General features: G+C 41.3%; 1 protein-coding gene across 1 annotated transcript in view; it reads left to right on the forward strand.

The window, feature by feature from the left end:
• The window catches only part of KIAA0319 (KIAA0319 ortholog), a 42,156-nt gene that overhangs the window by 12,318 nt on the left and 8,974 nt on the right, over nt 1-20,864 (forward strand). Inside the window, exons 3-13 of the mRNA XM_018077723.2 lie at nt 5,066-5,249; nt 7,422-7,526; nt 8,193-8,290; nt 8,687-8,774; nt 9,323-9,415; nt 10,008-10,140; nt 11,940-12,168; nt 14,467-14,590; nt 17,200-17,332; nt 18,195-18,343; nt 20,281-20,432. Of these exons, the coding sequence (XP_017933212.2) occupies nt 5,066-5,249; nt 7,422-7,526; nt 8,193-8,290; nt 8,687-8,774; nt 9,323-9,415; nt 10,008-10,140; nt 11,940-12,168; nt 14,467-14,590; nt 17,200-17,332; nt 18,195-18,343; nt 20,281-20,432 (1,488 nt within the window). The remainder of the gene's footprint in view (nt 1-5,065; nt 5,250-7,421; nt 7,527-8,192; nt 8,291-8,686; nt 8,775-9,322; nt 9,416-10,007; nt 10,141-11,939; nt 12,169-14,466; nt 14,591-17,199; nt 17,333-18,194; nt 18,344-20,280; nt 20,433-20,864) is intronic.

The following is a 20,864-nucleotide window of genomic DNA, read 5'->3' on the forward strand; positions in this document are numbered from 1 at the left end:
AGAAGCAGAAGGTGCAAAGGTGCAGCCTTTGTTTCCCAAGTGGGAATCGTTTGAATTTAGACATTTGTAGAGAAAAGATGATGAGCAGGCCTTTCCCTGGCCTTCCCCAGAATCAACTTCAGGCATGTTTTCTTCCCTTCCTAGTCTCCACTCCCCTTCTTTTCACTGTAGTTTATATTCAGTCCCTTTGGTGAGATGACAGGTGGCATGGGAGAGTGGAGTCAGTGCATGGCAGTTTCCTTTTTGCCACTTGTTGCCTATTTCTCTTTTCTGTTGCTGTTCCTTCCTTCTTACTTGTTTCATCTGTCTGGTATGGGCTTCTCTGTGTGCCTCAGTTCTCTGGGAGGTGCCATGAAGTGCCTGTTTCCAAGAGGGTGTCTCAAGCCCTATGCTCAATAGTGTTCATTTCCAGATGTTCCCTCTCATGTCTCCTGTTGTGCATCTCCCCACCTTCTCCTCTATCCCCTGCCCCCAGTGGCCCTTTTTTAACTATGTTTGAATGGCTGCAGTGTTGATGCATGGTGGTTTGCTTCCATCCATTTCCAAACTGTCTGGAACCACAGGGGTGACCCGTGCAGCCAGTCCTCTGCCATCCAAACCCTGCCAGTATGGCTAACACAAATTTCCAGGTTTTGGCTTCAGGTTTTTCTGGTTTGGGAACTTTACTTGTGACCCTGGTGAAAAAGGCCTGTGACAAATTCTGGTGATAGAATTTCCCTCTTACGTGTCTCTTTCTCCAGCAAGCAGACATTTTTATCAAATCTCATATGGATTGTTCAGCACATTTTTGTGTTTCCTTCTGACGAACTTTTTTTGGAAACCAAATTTTGTTATTAAGGAAATCTTAAATTTTTACACTGGATTAAAAATGCTGAGATGTCCTCAAATAGTTTTATCATTGGCATATAATCCAAACAACCTCTCAACCTGTGGTCTTTTTGTATGCGCTATGAAAACGTGAAGGTCTTAAAATCATATTTGCTAATAACTTTAATGAATTGCCCTATTTATTACATGTTATACAATGTATTCCTATGATCCTCTTAATTCTGCCACTGCAATTCTTTATCTCCTAGATCTGTGCTGACACACTCCCTTCTGCAGCTTCCAGACAAAGCTGTTTTGACAAGTCAGACAGAGCAGGGTGGCAAAAATGCAATTCCCTCCCTCCACAGTAGTCAGCAGGATGCAGTGTCCTCAGGTGCTGTGTTCTTTGAGCGAGGACCTGGAGACAGATTTTAAACTGAGAGACCGACAAACACAGACCTCCAGAGTCTGTGCCCTTGGAGCATCCTTGCCATAAATGCAGTCAGGTGCAAAGGATTTCTGTATGTGACTTGGATAGAGAATTTTTGTCATTTAACTGAAAAACCTGACTGTTGGGTTTACATCGGACTTCAGAGTGATCTTATGGACTGTTACCGTCTAGCAGCTCAATAACATGAATACATTTAGAAATCTATACAGAGTATATGCTGCCAAGCTGCCCAGAACAGAAATCTGCAGTGCTGCCCATCCCTGAAGTGTAAAGTATTAATTGTCTTTTTAAAATTTCCAGTTAGCTGCTGATCTGCTAAGGTCTGTAAGGTTTTTCAGGTCTTAATTTCTAGCAGCTGCTGTGTTGATGCTGCAGTGTTTCAAATGTTCAGTAGGTTAGGCCTGACTTGCTTCTTGAGCTTATTGTATTTGCAGGAATAATGGTGCAGTCAAAATGCATAAAGCTCTACCTAAGAAACCTTAAGATGGCTGACAGACTTTATATGATGGTGAGCCTTTTAATGTCTAATTGGCTTGCCTTCAGAATTGATATTTAAGACCTAGAACGAAGTTGAATATCAGAGCTGTTCATATATTATTTTGGTTCTGTTTGGTTAAAAATGCATTGATTTGATCTCTAGGATATGTATAAAACCTCTGAAAGATGTTTAAATATTTAGATTTACCTGCCAAAAAGGTAAATTTCTTTCTTGAAATCTGCACTTCCTGTCATACTGTATGGTGGTTTGCTCTTTTTGCAGCGCCCCAACTACACAATTAGTAGGGATCTTACTTGCTTGAAATCATTGGACACGTGACTGAATGCAGAGAAGCAGGGTGTCAAACCATGACACAGGGACAAGTAGACCAGCAAAGTTTCACTGCTGACAGAGCTGCTTTCCACAAAGTTTTGCAGATAAATGAGGAAGAGGAAATGGTACTGCAGTTAAGTAGTAGTCTTATGTGCAGAGGGACATGGAGGAATCGCTGCTGGGGAAGCAGTCATATGAAGTGCAACACTAGCAGCCCTTGACTCTCCAGAGTCCTGATCACTTGTCTTTAGGAGTACTTGAGGAAGATGTTTCCTTGAGGGGGAATGTTGGGTTGCCTCCAGGATCAGGATGGAGTAAGGAAACATGGTAGGGTTTATCCTTCACATTCATGGGGTGGGGGAGGGGAGGGGGAAAGACTACCCAATCTATGGGGTCAGCCAGGGACCAGAAGTGGGAAAGGATCCCTCTTGGCATGATACTGTTGCCTGCAGTGTAACTTTGAGCTTCCCCAGGAAACTGCATGGCGCTTGTTGTTGTCGTTGTTGTTTTTCCCATTTTGGATTATGGGGATGTTCTCAACTTCTGTTGGAATTATCAAGAGATGGGCACTCAAGTCAAACCTGAGAACTGAAGGATGTGGGCCCTCACCGTTGGTGTGTTTGTTGCAAGCAGTAGTGGCTGTACAAATGGGTAAAAGCAAACAACCCACAAAGCCCATATCAACAGAACTATCTACCCTGCTCACTCCCAGGAAGAATCCTTCTTTTCTTTCTTTCACTTCCCAAGCTGGAATTTAGGTTAATCTTGCCTTCTGCATCTGCTCCAGCAAATTTCTCAGTAATAGGTTCTGCCTGAGAACTCAGTTTCTGATATTGTCCCTGCCCCAGTTGTCTGCTGCCTGCTAATGTTTTTACTTTAAGCCGTCTTTTTGGCTGTGACGCAGCTTCAGATGTGATGGTGCCACAGGGCACCTTTTCTGACTGCAGCATCTTGCCTAGGTTTGCTGACTGAAGTGATGTTTGGTGCCACTGCAGAATAGAGTGTCCCTGGAAAAGTTTGACTTTGTCTCCATCTGTCCTATAAAGCCAAGATGGCTGCTTTTCAGCTGATGGATTGCCAAAGGTTCAGGAGAGGAAAAAAGCCAGAGGAAGCTCAGAAAAGTAGATTTCCCTCAAATTTGAAAGGCAAGGAAACACTTTGGTTTGCTCAGGTGGGGTAAAGATCTTTCTGGAAGATGTGGAATGAAGTGATTATGTAAAGGAGAGCTGTCTGGAGGGAAGACCTTTTGTCAAGATAGGAGGCAGGATGTGCTTGAGGCTCTCACTGTGCATGATAATGTTGTCAAGGGTGAGATTCCTGCTGAGGGTCTGGGGTTGGTCTGCTGAAGGCACTACTTCAGGGGAGCTGCAGTCCCTGATGCTGCTGTCAGTGTCCCACCTGCTCAGAGAGATCTTACTGTCTGCATATCGAGCTGGGCTGAAGGTGTGACCAGAGAGGTGCTTCCATTGTCTGCATTATGGATTCACCTGAAGGTGCAACTCTTGATGTGGTCCTCAGCATCCTCACACAGTAGTCAGCCACAATTGCTGACACTGCTCTCACTCTGCCAGCTGCACAGGGATCTTTTCTCTCTGTTTATTGTTCAAGGCAGAGATGGAGTTGCAGATGACTTCCGTGTTCTCTATTTCCTCACAGGTTGGGAAGCAACAGTCCCTGGCATTGTTTTCACATTCCTAGCTGAACAGGGAGCTTTTCCTCCTGTCCACAAGGCTGAAGTGCTCTTATTTCCTGGGGAGGCAAACTGCAGAGTGAAAGCAGAGCACCTGAAATACAAAGAGAAATGGAGTCCTGGGACTGTTCAGCCTTGAACTGAGAGGGTTCAGGGGCACCTTACAAATGTGTATAAATAACTATGACAGGTGTGAAGCAGATGGAGCTAGGCTCTTCTCAGCACTGTCCAGTGGAGACAATGGACACAAATTGAAATACAAAGGAATTACGTTTAAACATTAAACCCCATCTTTTTTCCTGTGAGGATGGTCAAACACAGGAACAGATTTTTCAAAGAGGTTGTGTATTCTCTGTGCTTGGAGATACTCATAACCTAACTGGACTTGGTCCTGAGCAGCCTGCTGTAGCTAACCCTGCTTTAAGGAAGGGGGTTAAACTAGGCTATCTAGAGGTCCCTTTCCACCTCAGCTATTTGTGATACAAGTGTACATTTTACCAACCTTCACAATCCTATTCTTCAGTAAATAGATTATGTACAAATAATAGCACTATGTTATGTCTTCATGTACCCCACACAGCCATAATTGGAAAAATGCTTTTCTCTAGTTGTGAGATCAGAAATAAGTCTCCAGTATATTAAGGAAAAACTGTTGCCCCATTGAGGCTTATGTGTCATTGAGAGGAAAGGCTCACACAGTGCTGAGTTATTTGTGCCAAACTTGCTGTATTGTTTGCTGCAGTTCTGATTTTCTAACAAGGTGGAGCAGTGAGAACAGCACTACTGCTTGGTGACTGAAGGAGAGAGATGTAGGGTGTTTTATTACTGGTGAGGAGATAAAAAGGCTGAGCAAGTTTGTTCTGAGCAGATGTAGTAAGAGGCAAGGATTCTGTTATGTTTGTGTGTGTACAGCATGAAGACAATAATACCACTTGGACTTTCTGTCATTGACTTTTAAAGGTTTATGACTGTATTTAGACCTGTCCTACTATTTTTTTTATTTTATTTTGAGAACCGATAGCCTTAGTTGTATTTCAGGTTACCTCATTGCTATAGCCTACACTGTTCAGCATTTGAAACTTGGAAAATTATTAGCATTTCTTAAAAGATTGATTGGGAAAAAAAAAAAACCAAACAAAAAACCAGTCCTCATTCCATAAATATTTTGTACATGAATAAAATCTCCTAGTAACATAAATCACTAGGGTTATCCTATATGCTGTTGAAAAACAGCATACTTCTAAATCTAGAAATGTGAAAAATGTCTCACTTATGACAACTCTTTCCTTATAATTCATTTTTTCAGGCTGCTACACCTTCCTCTTCTTCAGATAAATTGGATTTCTTCCCAGGCGTGTCAGAGAAAACCCAGACTCCCACAGTGTCCCCTGAGAACGTCACTGAAGGTGGGATCATGTTACTTCCCACTAATACTGTGCCGTCTGAGCCCATGCAGCAGTTCACGCCACCTGCTACTGCTGCTAAAGCAGGTAATGTTCGACATAGCTGGAGATCTGAGGGGTACCTGCAGGTTGGACTGCGAGTGGGAGTGGCTTTACTGCTGTTAGGTTTCCACCCCGTTGTTAGTATGAGCTTGTTCTTTATCCAAATGGTACATAATCCCAATTTAAGCCTGTAGACCTATGGTAACACTGCAAACCCCAGATCTTTAGCCAGTTACTTCTGTGGCAAAACTCTGACCAAGTCCATCATTAATGGGAAATTACAACTCAAGCAAATAAAGCAAAGTAAAAAGCAGAGATTAAGACCCTCTTTTTAATGGGTTAATTTTTATAGTTGGTGAGCAATACCTGAGACTTTCTGAAGTTTCAGAATAGTCTCTTCTAGCCATACAGTTATTTTTGTGTGACTTCAGAACATTGATCCCTCTCAGAAGCTCTCCAGTAGGCTTCCCACTATCTATAGTTGTCAGATAACATGCAGCAGCATAGGTGGGACCTGGGGAAGCTCAGCCCTTACTAGAGGAGAAGCCTAGCCCTTAGCAGGGGAGAATATGGCCTCCTCATCCTGGGAAAAGAAAGTTTTGCTGCAGTTTCAGAACTGCAAGGAGGCTTATCACACTTCCAACTGCAGAGCAAAAGTTTTTATTTTGAAAAGGATGTTTAAGCACTATGTCCCCTGTAGCTGTGTTAAATTCTGTGTGTATGTTAGTGTCTCCTCTCTCCTGCTGAGTTTTCCCTGGGCACCCTGACAAAGGGTTAGAAGGGCTACAAGAAGCAGAAAAGCACAGATGTGTGTTTTTCTGCACTCCTGATGCACCGAGGGATATGGAGAGCTAAGCCCTTTGCTTCCTGGTAGAGCAAGTCTGGTTTGGGACATTCTTGGCACTCTCTGCCAAATTGCACCCTACCAGGCAGGATAGCAGTACAAGGTAACAGGATGAGATGAGCTACAAGAGATCCCTCTCCAAGACAATGGATCATCATTACCATTGACTGTTGACTAGGCAGCTCCTCCTTCTCCTTCACAAGAGGAGATTGAAGAGGACTCAAAAAGGAGCTTGGAAGAAGAAGCTGAAGGGAAGGTTGTGATGAATCTCACCATAGCTACTGCTTTATACAGGGATTGCCTCAAGTTTGTGTGTTCTCAGCCAATGACAGTGCCTCCTTCTCTCCTTTGGTCATCACCCTCTTCTAGCCATTTTATTCTCCTCTCATGTGGAGTTCCAAGTGCAAATTTCCACTCCACAGGTGTCTAGGGCAACTCCTGTGATCAGTTGTGGAGCCTTGGGTGCATTTAACTAGCAGTGACAGAAAGTGTGCTGCCAGGGTGGCCTCTTCACCTCATCCATTTTTAAGCTCATCAGCTGCCACTACTGAGTAGCCTTTTGTTCATCTGTTCCAAGTTTGTAAGTTGGATGTTTATACACTTGTGAGTGTTGCCTTTTGGAGAACCTCTGTTCTGTGGTTTCCCAATATTAAAAGGAAGACATTTAAAACCTTTGAAATTCAGGTCTATGGGAACTTTACTGAAGTTGTGCTTTAGTATGTTTCTGTTGGGGACTGTGTTTGTGTACTTAGGCATTTTTTGGAAGAGGAAAGAGTTTTCACGGACGAGAACTGGATAGCAAAGGGATTGAATGTGCAGTTCATTTGCCCTGCTATACAAGTGGAGTTTTTAAAAGGGACACTGAGATGGACATTGGAGCATGACATACAAGTGCCACACAAACATAGAAGCAGTGCTTCTTGGTGAAAGAAAGTTTTAGTTCTAGTATGAACTATGTTACTTTATTTAATGATATTTGTTCTAGTGCAAATAGCCTTTTTGTCTTCTCTGTGTATTTTTTAAATTCCTGCATTTCTATCCAGTTACTGATAAAAATATGTCATTCTTTATGTAGGGCAATGTTACCTGTGATGTACTGGAATAATCAGAATACTTTTCTCTAAAACAGAAGTAGGGAAAATGACACTTCATAGATGGGAAAGAAGAAAAACTTTGGTTTGGTGGAAGATGAGGGAACCACAGTTATAATAAATTATTATTTTACTATGTATGAGGAATTTTTTTAATTATTCTTGCTTGTTCCCTATAGAGTGTTTGTCAAATTTTAATTAATGCATTGGAAATAATATTTGAAGATACTAAATTTATATCAATTCCATCTGTTATAACATAGTGTACTTGTTCTGTCTTAGATACAGTAAAAGAACTTATTGTGTCTGCTGGAGATAACATACAAGTGATGCTACCCAAAAATGAGGTTGAACTGAATGCCTTTGCCGTCCCACCACCATCTACAGGTGAGTTGAATAGCCTTGGTATACAAGGAGATGCACACACTACCAGCCTGTAAATGCAGACAAGTTCTGAGTTATGTGAACATCTGCTCCTTAGGATAAAACAATTTTCCTCATTTCCTACTACTACCTCTTTTGTGGCTCCAACTGCAGAGAGGATTTTCTCCTTTGGATTTTAAGGATGAATTTTTTTAAGTGACTTTTATTTTCAGAACCTAAACTCATTAGCAAGAGGGTTCAATAAAAAGCCTGTAGTTTCTGCTAAAAGATGATGTGGCCTAGTTTATAGCATCTTGCTGTAAAATGGGAGGAAAGTGGGGAAAGTAAGTTTTGAATGCAACATTTACCTTAAAACTGCTAGCTTTTGAATTACAGCAGCAATTAATACATATTTCATAGGCAGCTGTGTAAAACACGTTTACTTCATGTGAAGCTCGTTTTTGTGAAGAAGATTATTTGTGAAGTCCATTACATCCTTGCTGCTTTACCAAGTTGCAAGACACTGGATATTCTACATGGATTCATACTGCTTCATTTTGAAGGCTTAAAGAGCAGCAGTCATGATTTCCTACTTTAGCATTTCATCTGATGGATGGTGAACTTGATTTCTTTTGTTTTCTTATCTTGAAGGCAGAACTGATTACTCTTACACTGTGTTGTTGCTCTTAGAAACAGCTTACACCTATGAGTGGAGCCTTATCAGCCACCCTGCTGACTATGGTGGTGAAATGGAGTACAGGCACAGCCAGACTTTGAAGCTCTCTCATGTAAGTGAGCTGTAAGCTCAGGCTCGTTGTATCTGTGTGGTCCTTTCACAGAATTGTAACCTGTGGGGAAAGGCACCTTGATTCAAGGAGTTCAAATGACCTCGAGTCATCTGGAATGTCTTCACCCGTGTGTGTCACCAAATCTATGCAAGATTAGAAGTGTCTTTTTTAGCGTGCTTTAATAATTTTCTAAGTAGAGAAAAAATTCGTAAGTGTTTGCTTTATATTCCCCACTTCCAGGCAGTGACTAGTGGTCTTCTGTGTATGTGTTTATAAAAGTAGCTTGAAGATTCAGATATCCAGATTTTTCTCTATTTACAATATGATTGTCAGATTTATGCATACTGCTTTTGGATAATTCAATATGTAACCCAATTTGTTTTGTGTTTGTCTCAGTTATCAGTGGGACTTTATGCCTTCAAAGTGACAGTTTCTGGTGTAAATGCCTTTGGTGAAGGTTTTGTAAATGTCACAGTCAAACCAGGTAAGTCAGTTGGCTGAAATAATTAATTTTTTCAACACAAGTAGTTGTACAGCATGCTTATCTCCTCATACATACCTGTTACTGTTTGTCAAGGACATCTGGCAGTCCAGTCATGCTGACATGTTTCGTGTCTTGATGTCTATAAAGGGTTCTAAGGAAGTAGAGCTAAGGAGCTTGCTCACTGTGTTTAAGTGCTTTCTGGTCTTTCACCCTCCTCAGGCAAAGCCTGAGATAGCATCATGTCACCTTTTATGATTCCTTCTCCAGTACAGCAATTAGGCACTGATCTGGCTCTATTTACAAATTACAGTGCATGGGTCTGATCTGAATTATACCAGTTAGAAGCAGCTGCAGTGGAAGACTGCTGTGTCAGCACACTGCTATTCAGTAACCTTTTCTCTCCCTTGTCCAAAAAGGACAGCAGATGCTGCTGCAAAGCTGTCTGATCTGGATTTAATCACTGGGGACTATTGATCTGTAGACTTAACATTAGTTTTACCTGGGCTCTCACTCATATTTTTTTTTCTTCCCCCCTGTCTTTCTCACAGCCCTCAGAGTTAACCAGCCGCCTGTCGCTGTTGCTTCCCCCAAAGTGCAAGAAGTTTCTTTGCCTACAACTTCCACCTTCATCGATGGCAGTCGTACGTACTGGACCCTCCTGTGTTTATATCCTGTATTTTTAATATACAGTTACGACGTTATTGTTTGTCAGTTATAAGTGGAATTGCTTCTTCTCACTCTTCTCAGAAGTTCCCTGATAAATCATTATTTATTTTGGAGATTTGGGTCCAGTTATAAATTATTTTAATAAATTTAAAAAATTATGAAATGCAACCTTCCACTTGGAGATTGAGGTGCAATGTGTCAGGGGCTGCTGCATCCAAACAGCAGCTGCTCTTACAGCTTCTTCTGTGCCAGTACAGCTGGGGCCTTGGTAGAGAGCTGTCACATAGGGTGTGATGAGATGTTGTAATTATATTCATAGTTACTGAGAGTAGACAAGTTGGAATGTGCAGTCTGAGACTGAATTTTTTTTTTTATCCATGTGTATGAAAAATTGTTTCAAAAAATTATACCAAAGGTAACTTGGAATCTGTGGTTTATGAAGCCTTTTCAAATGTACTTGAAGAGACAGGTGTAGAAAACCAGTAAGAGATGAGTGCATGAAAGACTTTAGCATTCATTTCAGCAATTGCTACAAGAAACTGATATGTTTTTCTTTAATGAATGTAGAAAGTATAGATGATATGAAGATAGTGAGTTACCACTGGGAAGAAATTAAAGGTCCCTTGCGAGAGCAGAAGGCATCTGCTGACACACCTGTCTTGCACTTGTCTAACCTTGTTCCTGGAAACTACACTTTCAGGTACCTGCACAGATGCTTTCCTTTGGGGCTTTAATTATTTCTGTGATGTCAGCTAAATGTTTGTTTCCCTTTGTGCTCACATCTACCTCCTCAAACAGAAAACTTCATTTTTCTTCTGCATGCTGTTACCCTTCATTTTGCACAGAGGAGAGACTTAGGGAGCAGTTTTATTAAAAAGTGCTTGGCAGTGGTTTTGTGATACCAGCACAGTGATACTTTTTAGCACAAAGTTATGTAAATTAAATACCTCCCACTTTCAGCAATAACAACTGTGACAAAACTCTTTTTATTACTTTTTTCCCCAGCTTAGAAGATAGCTAGTGCCCTGAGATGAAATTATGCAGTCAGGATGTCAAAGTCATCCCCTGAAGGGTGGTGGCAGACAGAATAATATTGGCAGACTGATCCTCACAAGACATTGTTATGTGCTGATATTACTGAGACTCATTCTGTCCTTCATAAAAGCCTTTGCTCTGCTACTGGTTTCCTCTATTTATGCACTGCTGAAGCTGGGTTTTGTTCAGACAATGGAAGCAATGTTTGTGGTTTGGGGTGCTTAATGAAAATCAAAGTCCCTTTTCTGAACTTTTTAACTTAAAACCTAGTTTTCACAGAGGCAGGCAGACTTCCCACTTATGCAGCTTGTGTTCTTTGGCTACCAGTCAATACATTGTATATCAGTGAAACATCAGCAGAATGTCGAAGCCATCATACGTATACTTAAATGTGGTGGTTTGCATAAGCTTCACCAAAGGTTCTATAGCTTCTACTTTCATTCTGTGTTCTTTACTGGAATTATTCCATATTGTACAGTAGCAGAAATTAGTGTGAATTTTTTTCCATATTAAAAAAGAGCTTTCTTGCAAGTAATACTTTTAAGTGTGTTCCAAACCTAAGAAATTAAGAAATTAATTGTTATATCTCTGCACCCTTGAGGGAGGCTGACTAGAGCAGTATGTTCTAGTTGACAAGAAATTAGCTGGTCAATAAAATCCAGCTCTCTTGATATGCATGGATGTGCACCCATTGCAAAAAGTATGTGTTCCCTAATGACAGAACTAATGAGCACTAGTTTTGTTCCCACCCGGGTTCCCTTCCATGTGGTCAGCTGTCTGCAGTTTTCACAACAGAGGAGGATTAGAGATTAGTCAGTTACCGCACTGTGGAGGGCAGGTTTCATCCCCTTCAAGTGTCGGCAACAGTCTCATTTTAAGATGATTTGGTTTTGTGTTTCTGAGAGGCAGTAATGTCTGTATTTTTTTAAACCCTGTACTTTTTTAGTTTTGTGACTTGACATTGATATTAAGCTCTATTAAAGTTAGTAATAGTGTGCCACGAAGAAATAAGAAGTTAGGATCTACTGCTGTGCTATAAGTATAGCTTTTGAAAATCCAAAGCAGTTCTAGTTATAGATGTTGACAGGGACTCTTTCACTATGGCTGATGAATGAAATACCTGGTTTTTACTGAGTACATTTTTAAATTGCAGTGAAGTACATTGCAGTGAAATCTGCTTGAAATTGGTGAAACTGCCATTGACTGCAGGCAGAGGGTTTCATCTGGGATCCAGAATAGCTAGGCTTTTTTTTTTTTCCCAAATGTTGAAAGCTCTGTTTGTAAACAGTTTTCTGAATCTTTCCTATCTTAGTTGAGGAATGAGTGTGTCTGAAGGAGAAGTTTGTATCATCTAATCAGTGTCTCTGGTTTATGTAGTGTTTGAAAAACTACCAGAAAAAATAAGTCTTTGAATTTAGATCTTGGCAGAAGTCCATCTTAACGGATACTGTTTCTCTATTATAGACTCACAGTGATTGATTCAGATGGAGCAGCCAACTCCACCATTGCTTTTCTGACTGTCAACAGACCAGTGGATTACCCACCTATTGCTAATGCAGGACCTAATCAGGCAGTCACCTTGCCCCAGAACTTCATCACGCTAAATGGAAACCAAAGCAGTGACGACCATGAAATTGTCAGCTATGAGTGGTCCCTCAGTCCCAAAAGCAAAGGCAAGGTTGTAGCAATGCAGGTATGTCAATTTCTCCTTGCATAGGATTAGAAAGCTCTTTTATCTTTGCCTCTGACATGAGCAAACACATACCTGAGTAACTGCTCAGAAGCACTGAAATATCTAGAATGACGTTACTCTTTTTTTTGTTGTTGTTGTTGTCCTCTTAGATGTATTCAGCTCTTATTTTAGATACTACTTTTAATTCCTGATCATAATTGTTTTCATTCTGTAGGTCCAACCAAACACTGTTATTTGTTCCCTGGTGGTTTGAAAATACATGAAGTTCACATTGTCTGTTCTTGAACCTGCTTCACAGGTTCCCATCTTCTGAGGTGCTGGGCATACTGAAAACTGGTTAGGAGAGAATGTGGGGGTAGTCAGAGTTTTCTTGCAATGATTTCTCCTGGAGAGAGTAGAACTCAAATGGAAACCTGATCTTCTGAATTGACATGAAAGATGACAAGACCTTTTGGCAGTGTTATGTAGCCATGCTCTGTGATGGGTTTTTATGCTCACTAAAACATGGATTTCCATTGAGGATTTATGGAATTTATTCCCTTATTTTCGTGTCTGGGGTTTTTCTGGTTTTTTTTTTTTTTTTTGGTTTGGTTTGTTGTGGGGTTTTTTAATCTGAGAAAAACTAATAAATTTTTTTAATGGACTTGCACTCAGTAAGTTGGAGATTCTTACAGCTCTGTAGACAGTTGAGATTAATATAATGCAATGAAGCCAACTGAAACTGAGAAACCATTTTTTATGAGAGACATGATTTCTGCTATGTTGGCAAATGCTTTAGGCCTTCAGAACTGGGAAGAGATTACTTTTTAGATCTGTTTAGAAAAGGAATAATATTGATGCAAGCCTATACTGTAGAGACAATTACAGAATTAAGGAAGGACTTGCAGCATTATGGCTTATTTCTGTTCATTCACCAAGAAAAAAAACTTTCCTAAAGCATCTATGGAAGCTGAACTTACAGTTTTTGAGAGCTGTTCAACCTTAAAACGACCTTCCTGAAAGAAGGGAATGACTGCTTCAGATATCCAGTGGATTCATTGGGTATTTAATGTGGAAATGCAAGTGCATGTTACAGTTTCTTTTCAACAGACTAGTAATCTTTTTCATGTGCCTAAAGCTGAGGATCATAGAGTCGTAGAATGGTTTGGGTTGGAAGGGACCTTGAAGATCATCTAGTTCCAAACTTACTGCCATGGACAGGGATACCTTCCACTAGATCAGGTTGCTCAAAACCCCATCCAACCTGGCCTTGAACACTTCCCAGGGATGGGACATCCACAGTTTCTCTGGGCAACCTGTTCCAGTGCTTCACCACACTGAGTAAATAATTTCTTCAAATATCTAAGCTAAGCCTGCCTTCTTTCAGTTTGAAGCCATTCCCTCTTGTCCTGTCACTATCTGCCTATATAAAAAGTCCCTCTCACTCCTTTTTTTAAACCCCCTTTAAGTACTGGAAGGTGCTATAAGGTCTCTTCTCCAGGCTGAACAACCCCAACTCTTCCAGCCTGTTTTCATAGGAGAGGTGCTCCAGCCCCCTGATCTATCTTCATGGCTCTTCTCTGGACCTGTTCCAGAGGATGCTGGTCTCTGATGTGGTGTCCATTGTTAAAATGCTGATTAGTTAATCAAGTCCCTTAGTTCTCATTATCATCTTTGTCCAAAAAACCCCCCAAATGTAATTGCATTGTGATTTGTAATTCCCCATGTGAGAGATGCCACGAATGTTCATTTTATTAGAAAAAAGACCTATAGCTGGGCCCAGTCATTTTATGAGCTTATATAGATATCAGCTAATACTTCTCAAAGAGTAAACTCAGGACAGATTTATCTTGTTTGATATGTTTTTTTCCTCATAAGCCTGTCTTTCTGGGTTCAATTCTGATTTTGCGTTTAACAGTCTTTATAAATATTAACAGATGTCATGATGTTTGTTTTCAAAATATCCCTAAGGAAATGTAATGAGCTATAGGAATTTTCATCAGTGTTTAATTTCCTGATTGAGAATTATTGTTGTTCAGAAATAATGCAATAATTATACCAGCAGGAGAAAGTAGGATTTATTGTCTGTAGTTATTTCTCTGGGTTTGGTAGGGACAGTTGCAATCATGAACACATTACATCCATCTGTGCACCAAATTTTAAGCCTCCTCTTTGTCTGCAAGGTGCTCAAAGTGTTGCTCAAACACCGTATTTATGAATTAAAACATTTTTTTCCCTCACATTTGCTCTGTAAGACCTTTCATTATCCATGAACACTCCTGTTTTATCTCATGCTCTGTCTTCACAAATGCTGTGAAGGGAGTGCGGACGCCGTACCTCCAGTTATCTGCAATGCAGGAAGGAGATTACACGTTTCAGCTGACTGTCACAGACTCTGCGAGGCAGCGGTCCACGGCTGAGGTCACACTCATCGTGCAACCTGGTAAGTCACCTGCAGGCACCTCTGGGGTGGGCCAGCCCAATGCCTTAGCACTATTTTCCAGTGCCTTATGTCCCCACACTGCAGGGATGTCTGCTATCCCTGCATCAAGGACTCTTCCACCTCTGTTTTCTGTCAAAGCAGACAGTTAAAACAAGTGCAGAATTATAAAAGTCCAGGTGGTGATCCTGAGGGCTGACACCAGCCTGATTGTGTAAGGCTACCTGCACAGAGATCTGTTTAAATGCTTCTAAAAGCTAAGTTGTAGGTCTTCGGTTTAATGTCCTACGAAATCTGTTTTGAAAGCTGTTGTGGAGGTTTGACCTCAAAAATATCCAATTTCCAAGCTCCCCCACAATTTGCCTCAATGCAAGAGAGAGAAGGTTTCAGAGAGGCACAACTCAGCATGGGGAAATTATATAAAAATTTATTACTAACACAATAAATATTATAGAAACTAAAAAGCAAATAAATACACAGTACTAATACAATCTCTACCACCCCTCGGGGTCCTCCCACATCAGTTCAGAAGAAAAACCTTCAGGGTGATAGCTAAAGTCTCTCTCATTGGGGTATTGGGGAAGGGGTCTTTTGCACCCCCACCAGCTCCCCGGCTTCTACTGAGGTCTCTTCCTGGACTGCAAAGGAACATTTGCTTTACCAGGTCTTCATCACGAGGTCCAGGGAATCAGCTTTGAGTCCTTTCTCCCTGGTTTGTGAAAGTTTCTCCCAGAGAGTAAGATGTTCACTCTTTCCTCTCCAGGTTGCAGTGTTTCTGGGTCTTGCTCAGTTTTTTATACCCCAAATAGTTTTCACCAAAAGTCCTTACCCAGAAAAAGCCTGCTTGGTTTGGCTTCTCTCTGTTCCAGCTGCTGCATCAGCTCAGCTTCCACATGTCACAGGGAGGCATTCCTCCCTCCCGCATTCCTCCTCTGGTTTTCGGCTACCCCCACCCAAACTTCGTGTAGAGCCTCCTCCGAGCCCCTCAGCCTGTCTCTCATTGCTTCAGTCTCAGCTCAAGGTCGCTATCTCCCCCGTCATTATGGGGGGGGAGAAGGTAGCAGCAAGACTGCGTCAGTCTCCCTCCTCTGCCTGGAATTTTTCCATCTCTGTATGATCGCAGCTGCTTCTCTGGCTCCAAACCACCCCTCGGCCCATCTCTGGCTCAGCTCTAATGCCTCACCTGCCTGCTGGGGTCTGGAGGGCTAGCTCCAACCCCCTGGCTGGCCTCTCAAGTCCACGCCACCGCCTCTCCTGGGCAGTGGGGGAAAAGCCCCCTAGCCTTTGGCCACAGCACCTGGTTCAGTTTCAATACTGTCCTGGGCTCCCCACAGCCCGGCCGGGGGAGGGAGAGGGCCTGACCCCCTGCGAGGGGCCCGCAGGCCTCTCTCCTCTCACCTCATGGCTCTGAATCTCTCTCACACTGCCAAGAACTTCCTCCAGCTGTTGTAATATCGTAATTTCACAGGGGCGAAAAACAGCTCCGATTGGTCCCACATCAGAAACTCACCTGGGACCAACCACTTCCAGCCCCCCTCCCCAGGGGGAGGCTCAAACCACCGCAACTGTTCAGAGTATCGATCAGTGCTTTGCTCAGTTTTCTTATTGTTGTGCAGTTCTTGTGCAAAAGTCCTTGTGTGATTTGAATTCTCACCAGAATTACATTGTGTTTTCTAAGGAAAAGTGTCAAGCAAGGAGTTTTCAAAAGCTGTATCTTTCAAATGCTTGTTTAGTTTTGGGAGCCAAGAGATGAATGAGCCCAAATGGTCCAGGCCTCATGAAATTTATTTTTTTTTAATACCTTTTCTTTTTGTAACATGTTTGCCTACTACATCCAAAGTGTTCTTTTCTGCCAATGTGAAGGTTTCACATTCCACCACGGGGCAATGTTTTATCTTCCTGTTGTTGCTTAATAAATATCTTTTTTGTAGATGATCCCTTCTGGCACAGCTTTACAGTGGGCATTTACTGCAGAAATCAAGAACGTAAATTGGAAGTACAGTGTGTGGTGGTGCCTTTAAGACCTGCTATAGTGTGGAGCTAGAAAGATGCTATTGCTGAAGTCAGGCCTAAGGGCAGATAAATACCCAGGAAAGTGGCAGCATTGCCAGTTTTACCATGCCACAAAAACAGAGGCTGAAAACAGAATAACAGGTTACACGTTTTTGCACTAAATCCTCAAAGGGTCTGAACTGGCATTAAGTTGGTGGTGTCGTGCTGACCTTGAGCAGCAGAAAACACAGGTCAGTATCTTCTTTGAGGGCAGAGAACCAAGTGAGAGGTTTTGAAAGAAATGGAGCAGTAGGACCACGAGAATGCCCCACCACTCCTGTTATGTAGCATTTCATATAATGCATTGAGCATGCAGCAAATTTTTTGGGAGTGTGACTGTGCCTGCAGTGCAAAGGGGAAGTATTTGCTGTGGTATTTGGCTTGTTGCAGAGCTGATCTCTCCTACCTGCTGGCTCGTGTGTGTTATACTTGTGATTTGTGCCTTTAGAGCCAATATATCAATTCTTTAATAAAATATTCTGTGTAAAATCTTCCCTCTGATTGGAAAGGCTTACCAGTGACTACATAGCAAATGTCATACACTAAATATTATTTTGCAGAAAATAACAGTCCTCCAGTAGCAGTGGCTGGCCCTGACAAAGAATTGACCTTCCCAGTAGAAAGTGCTACACTGGATGGAAGCAAAAGCCAAGATGACCAAGGCATTGTCTTCTATCATTGGGAAAATATCAGGTATCTAGAGATTTTACTAATCTCCAATAAAATAGAGAACAAAGTGAAAGTGTTTAGAGTCTCTTGTGCAATTGTGTTGGGTGATGCACTGTTTGGGAATTGCTTTCAGGACCTTCCCACTTGGGTGGTAATAGGGTAAGAAATAGTAATTTTAAGTTCAACTTGAAAAGCTTAGGCAAGCTCTGTGTATGTTTTGCATTGTGTCATTTTGAGGCCTACTTTTATAAAATTAAGAAAAAATTACAGGAATTTCTGTGTCTCCTGTTTAAAAAGAAAGTAGCAGGCTTGGGTACCCCCCTGTAATATACGAAGTTTTCCCATTAGTGCTTAGATGAACAAGAGTTTCTCAGTTTCTTGTTTATTGAATAATAAAGTAAATTGACAGTCACTTTATCCTGAACTTTCAGTAATGATTGACTAAAGCAGTCTTGAGTGATGATTGAAAATGTTCTACAAAAGTTTGTATGTTTATGTGCAAATCTAACCGATCCTTAATAAAAGGACAAGCTATTAGCTCATGCAAGCATCATACCTCATACAGGAAGAGGTCTGCTGGCAGCCAGTACATATTGTGAGTGGCTCTTAGAGCAATATCATCTGCATGCTCCCATGGAATAGTATAGTGGTGAGATTGAACTTTTGGGGTGCATTTTCTACTCTTTTTATAACTGGGTATGTGGTGCTTGCGTGCTTTGAATGCCTCAAAAAAATGCATTTATGCATTCTCTGAACTAAACTAGTGTCTCATGTAGTTCTTTAGCCATCAGTGCTATAAAATAAAAGCAAATGGCATGAGCAGTGCTGCTGAACAAATGGTTTGGCTGGCTATGCAGGATTATTTTTCTGACATGTTTTGTTTCAGTGGACCAAGCTCTGTACAGATGGAAAATGATGACAAAGCGATAGCAACTGTGACTGGTCTTCAAGTTGGTACCTATCGCTTCAGGCTGACTGTGAAAGACCAACAGGGCTTAAGCAGTGCATCTGTGCTGTCTATAACTGTGAAGGAAGGTAAGCCTCGAAGGCAGGGAAGCCTTGTTGCTGTGTCTTAGGATATGGTGGGCAGCTTGCCAGGTAATGCAATTGCTGACAGAGTGTAAAGGAAATCAGAACAGAAAGTTATAATATATTTGTTGTCGTATTTCAAGGGTGTTCAGTAAGACTTGTCTGCTGTTCTGTAATACAGTAGTATTGTAAGTGACTGGCAGAATTAATTTTGTTTGCTGCAAGATATTTTAAAGTTCAATATATGCAAAATTATTTGTAATAAAAATGTTCCAAATTAATATTGTTGACAGTGATATGTTTACATCACTAAGAAGGTACATTTTTATTTTATTTTTGAAGTTAAGCTTTGAGCAGAAAAGCAGTTTTACTGTGGATTTTCAGTAACCTCCAAGAAGCGACATCTCAGTGAACCTATCTCCACTTAAAAATTTAGTATTAAGAGACCTGTTTTTTTGGTTTGTTTTTTTGTTGGTTTTTTTTGGTTTGTTTTTTGTTTCTTGTTTTTTTTTAGAGAGGAAAACAGCTGCTGTGGTGTGGGGTTTCGGTGATTTGGGGTCTTTGTCTGTTTGTTTTGTGTTTTTTTTCCCAACATGCATGCGGTGGAAGAGGCTTTAGGATAATGATAGAATCATAGACTATTTTGGGTTGGAGGGGACCATAAAGATCATCTAGTCCCAACCACCTTGCTGTGGGCTGGGATACCTTCCATGAGACCAGGTTGCTCAAAGCCCTGTTCAGCCTGGCCTTGAACACTTCCAGGGTTGTGCTCACTTCAGCAGTAGCCCCGGATATGGTTGGCTTTCTTGACTGCAAGTGGACATTGCTGGATCATTTTGAACTTCTTGTCAGCCAACACCCCCAAGTCTTTCTCCTCAGAGCTGCTCTCAGTCCATTCTCTGCCCAACTTGCACTTGAGCTTGGGATTGCCCTGACCTTTGTGCCTCTTCAAGAAGAAGCTGGACTTTGTTTTACCCATATGGATCATTGCTTGAACCATTTCAGGGTTTCAGTTAGGTGTTTAATTAGAAATACATGGCAACAGCTCTGCCCAAATGTGTTTTATGGTCTCATTTGTGGTGTGAAGTGTAGCCACAGTATGTTTTGTCTACAGTCACAGGTTCAGTATTAAAAAGACTTAGTTTTCCAATAGCCAAGTTTAGTCAACTGCTTTTATTTGAAAGAGACAAATCCCTTGTGTCACAGAAAACTCTCTGCTGTTCTGAAGAATAGAGTTATAGCCAAGGCCCTTGAGATGTGCCCAATATTGAATTATTTATCTCCAACTAATTATGTCCAGTGAGGTATTTCACTCAGCCCCACAGGTTGCTGGATCTCTCTCTTATCAGTTGTGTTCTAAAGAAAAGTCAGTGATGTCTGGTTTCTGGAAAGAGAGCATGTTTCTGTTTCTCTGGCTATTTTTTTACCATGTGCCCAATGTGTGCCTTAATCTCACTGCTAGTGGTAAGCAGTGAGAACTAGATTTACCCTTAAATTTCCCGATTGCCTAAATACAGGCATTGTGAAGATATAAGTTCTTGCACAAGCTTCTACTGGGTAATAAGTGATTCTCCAGATGGAAATTTCCCAGCATGGTGACCTCATGCTGGGCCTTGTTTCTAAGTAGGTAGAAAATTTTTTTGTTTGACTGAGAAGATCTGATACTTAAGTTATTGTGAGACTCTAAATAGAATATCCCACAATTCTTTTTGAAAAAGATCTTTCTCCTCATGGTGCAGCTCTGCTTTTGTTAGACTGTAATAATTCTGAAGCCAAATTTTGTATACCCACTCATCCTTTCCCTGTAGCTTTAACATGAGGTTGTGTTGTTATTGTCTGTAATTATCAGGTAAAGAATTGGAGTGTGGGTGTATTGGCAATGACAGGTCACATTTCTCATGTTTTGAAAGCAAATCCTTATCCTCCACTATTTTTGTGGCTAGAAAATAACAGTCCACCTCGGGCGCACGCTGGTGGGAAACATGTTCTCGTGCTTCCAAATAACTCTGTTACCTTGGATGGCTCAAGATCTGCTGATGACCAGGGGATTGTGTCATATTTGTGGATTCGGGACGGTCAAAGCCCAGCAGCTGGGGTGAGTTTCTTGAGGGTTGTAATGAGTCAAATTCTGCTTTTGTTATTCATGTAATGTCATTGCAGCCAGGAGAGCAGGTGTGACTCATAAGATACTGTGATGTATGGTGTTCTGGTTTATCTCCCCTGCTCTCTCTAATGCTGTAGTTCAAGGGGGTTGTGATTTTTTCAGTACAGCTAGAGAATATGATAGCTAAGGAAGAGCACTGCAGCAATGTAGACTTAGTTGGGAAAGACTTGAGACAGAAGAATAAAGCTGTGTCTCAGAGTAATTGCTGATAGTATCAAGTTAATGTGTTAGAGAGAAAAATCATCTGAAATCCAGCTGTTCCAGAGGAGTAAGGATCTGAGAGAACAAGAAGTACTGATAAAGACTAAGGGATCATGTCTGATACCAGATGAGGTAAAACTTGCAGTTTAAGATAAAAATGGT

The sequence above is a fragment of the Manacus vitellinus genome, unplaced genomic scaffold, assembly GCF_001715985.3.
Source record: "Manacus vitellinus isolate BGI_N305 unplaced genomic scaffold, ASM171598v3 scaffold_39_pilon, whole genome shotgun sequence".
Taxonomy (NCBI): domain Eukaryota; kingdom Metazoa; phylum Chordata; class Aves; order Passeriformes; family Pipridae; genus Manacus; species Manacus vitellinus.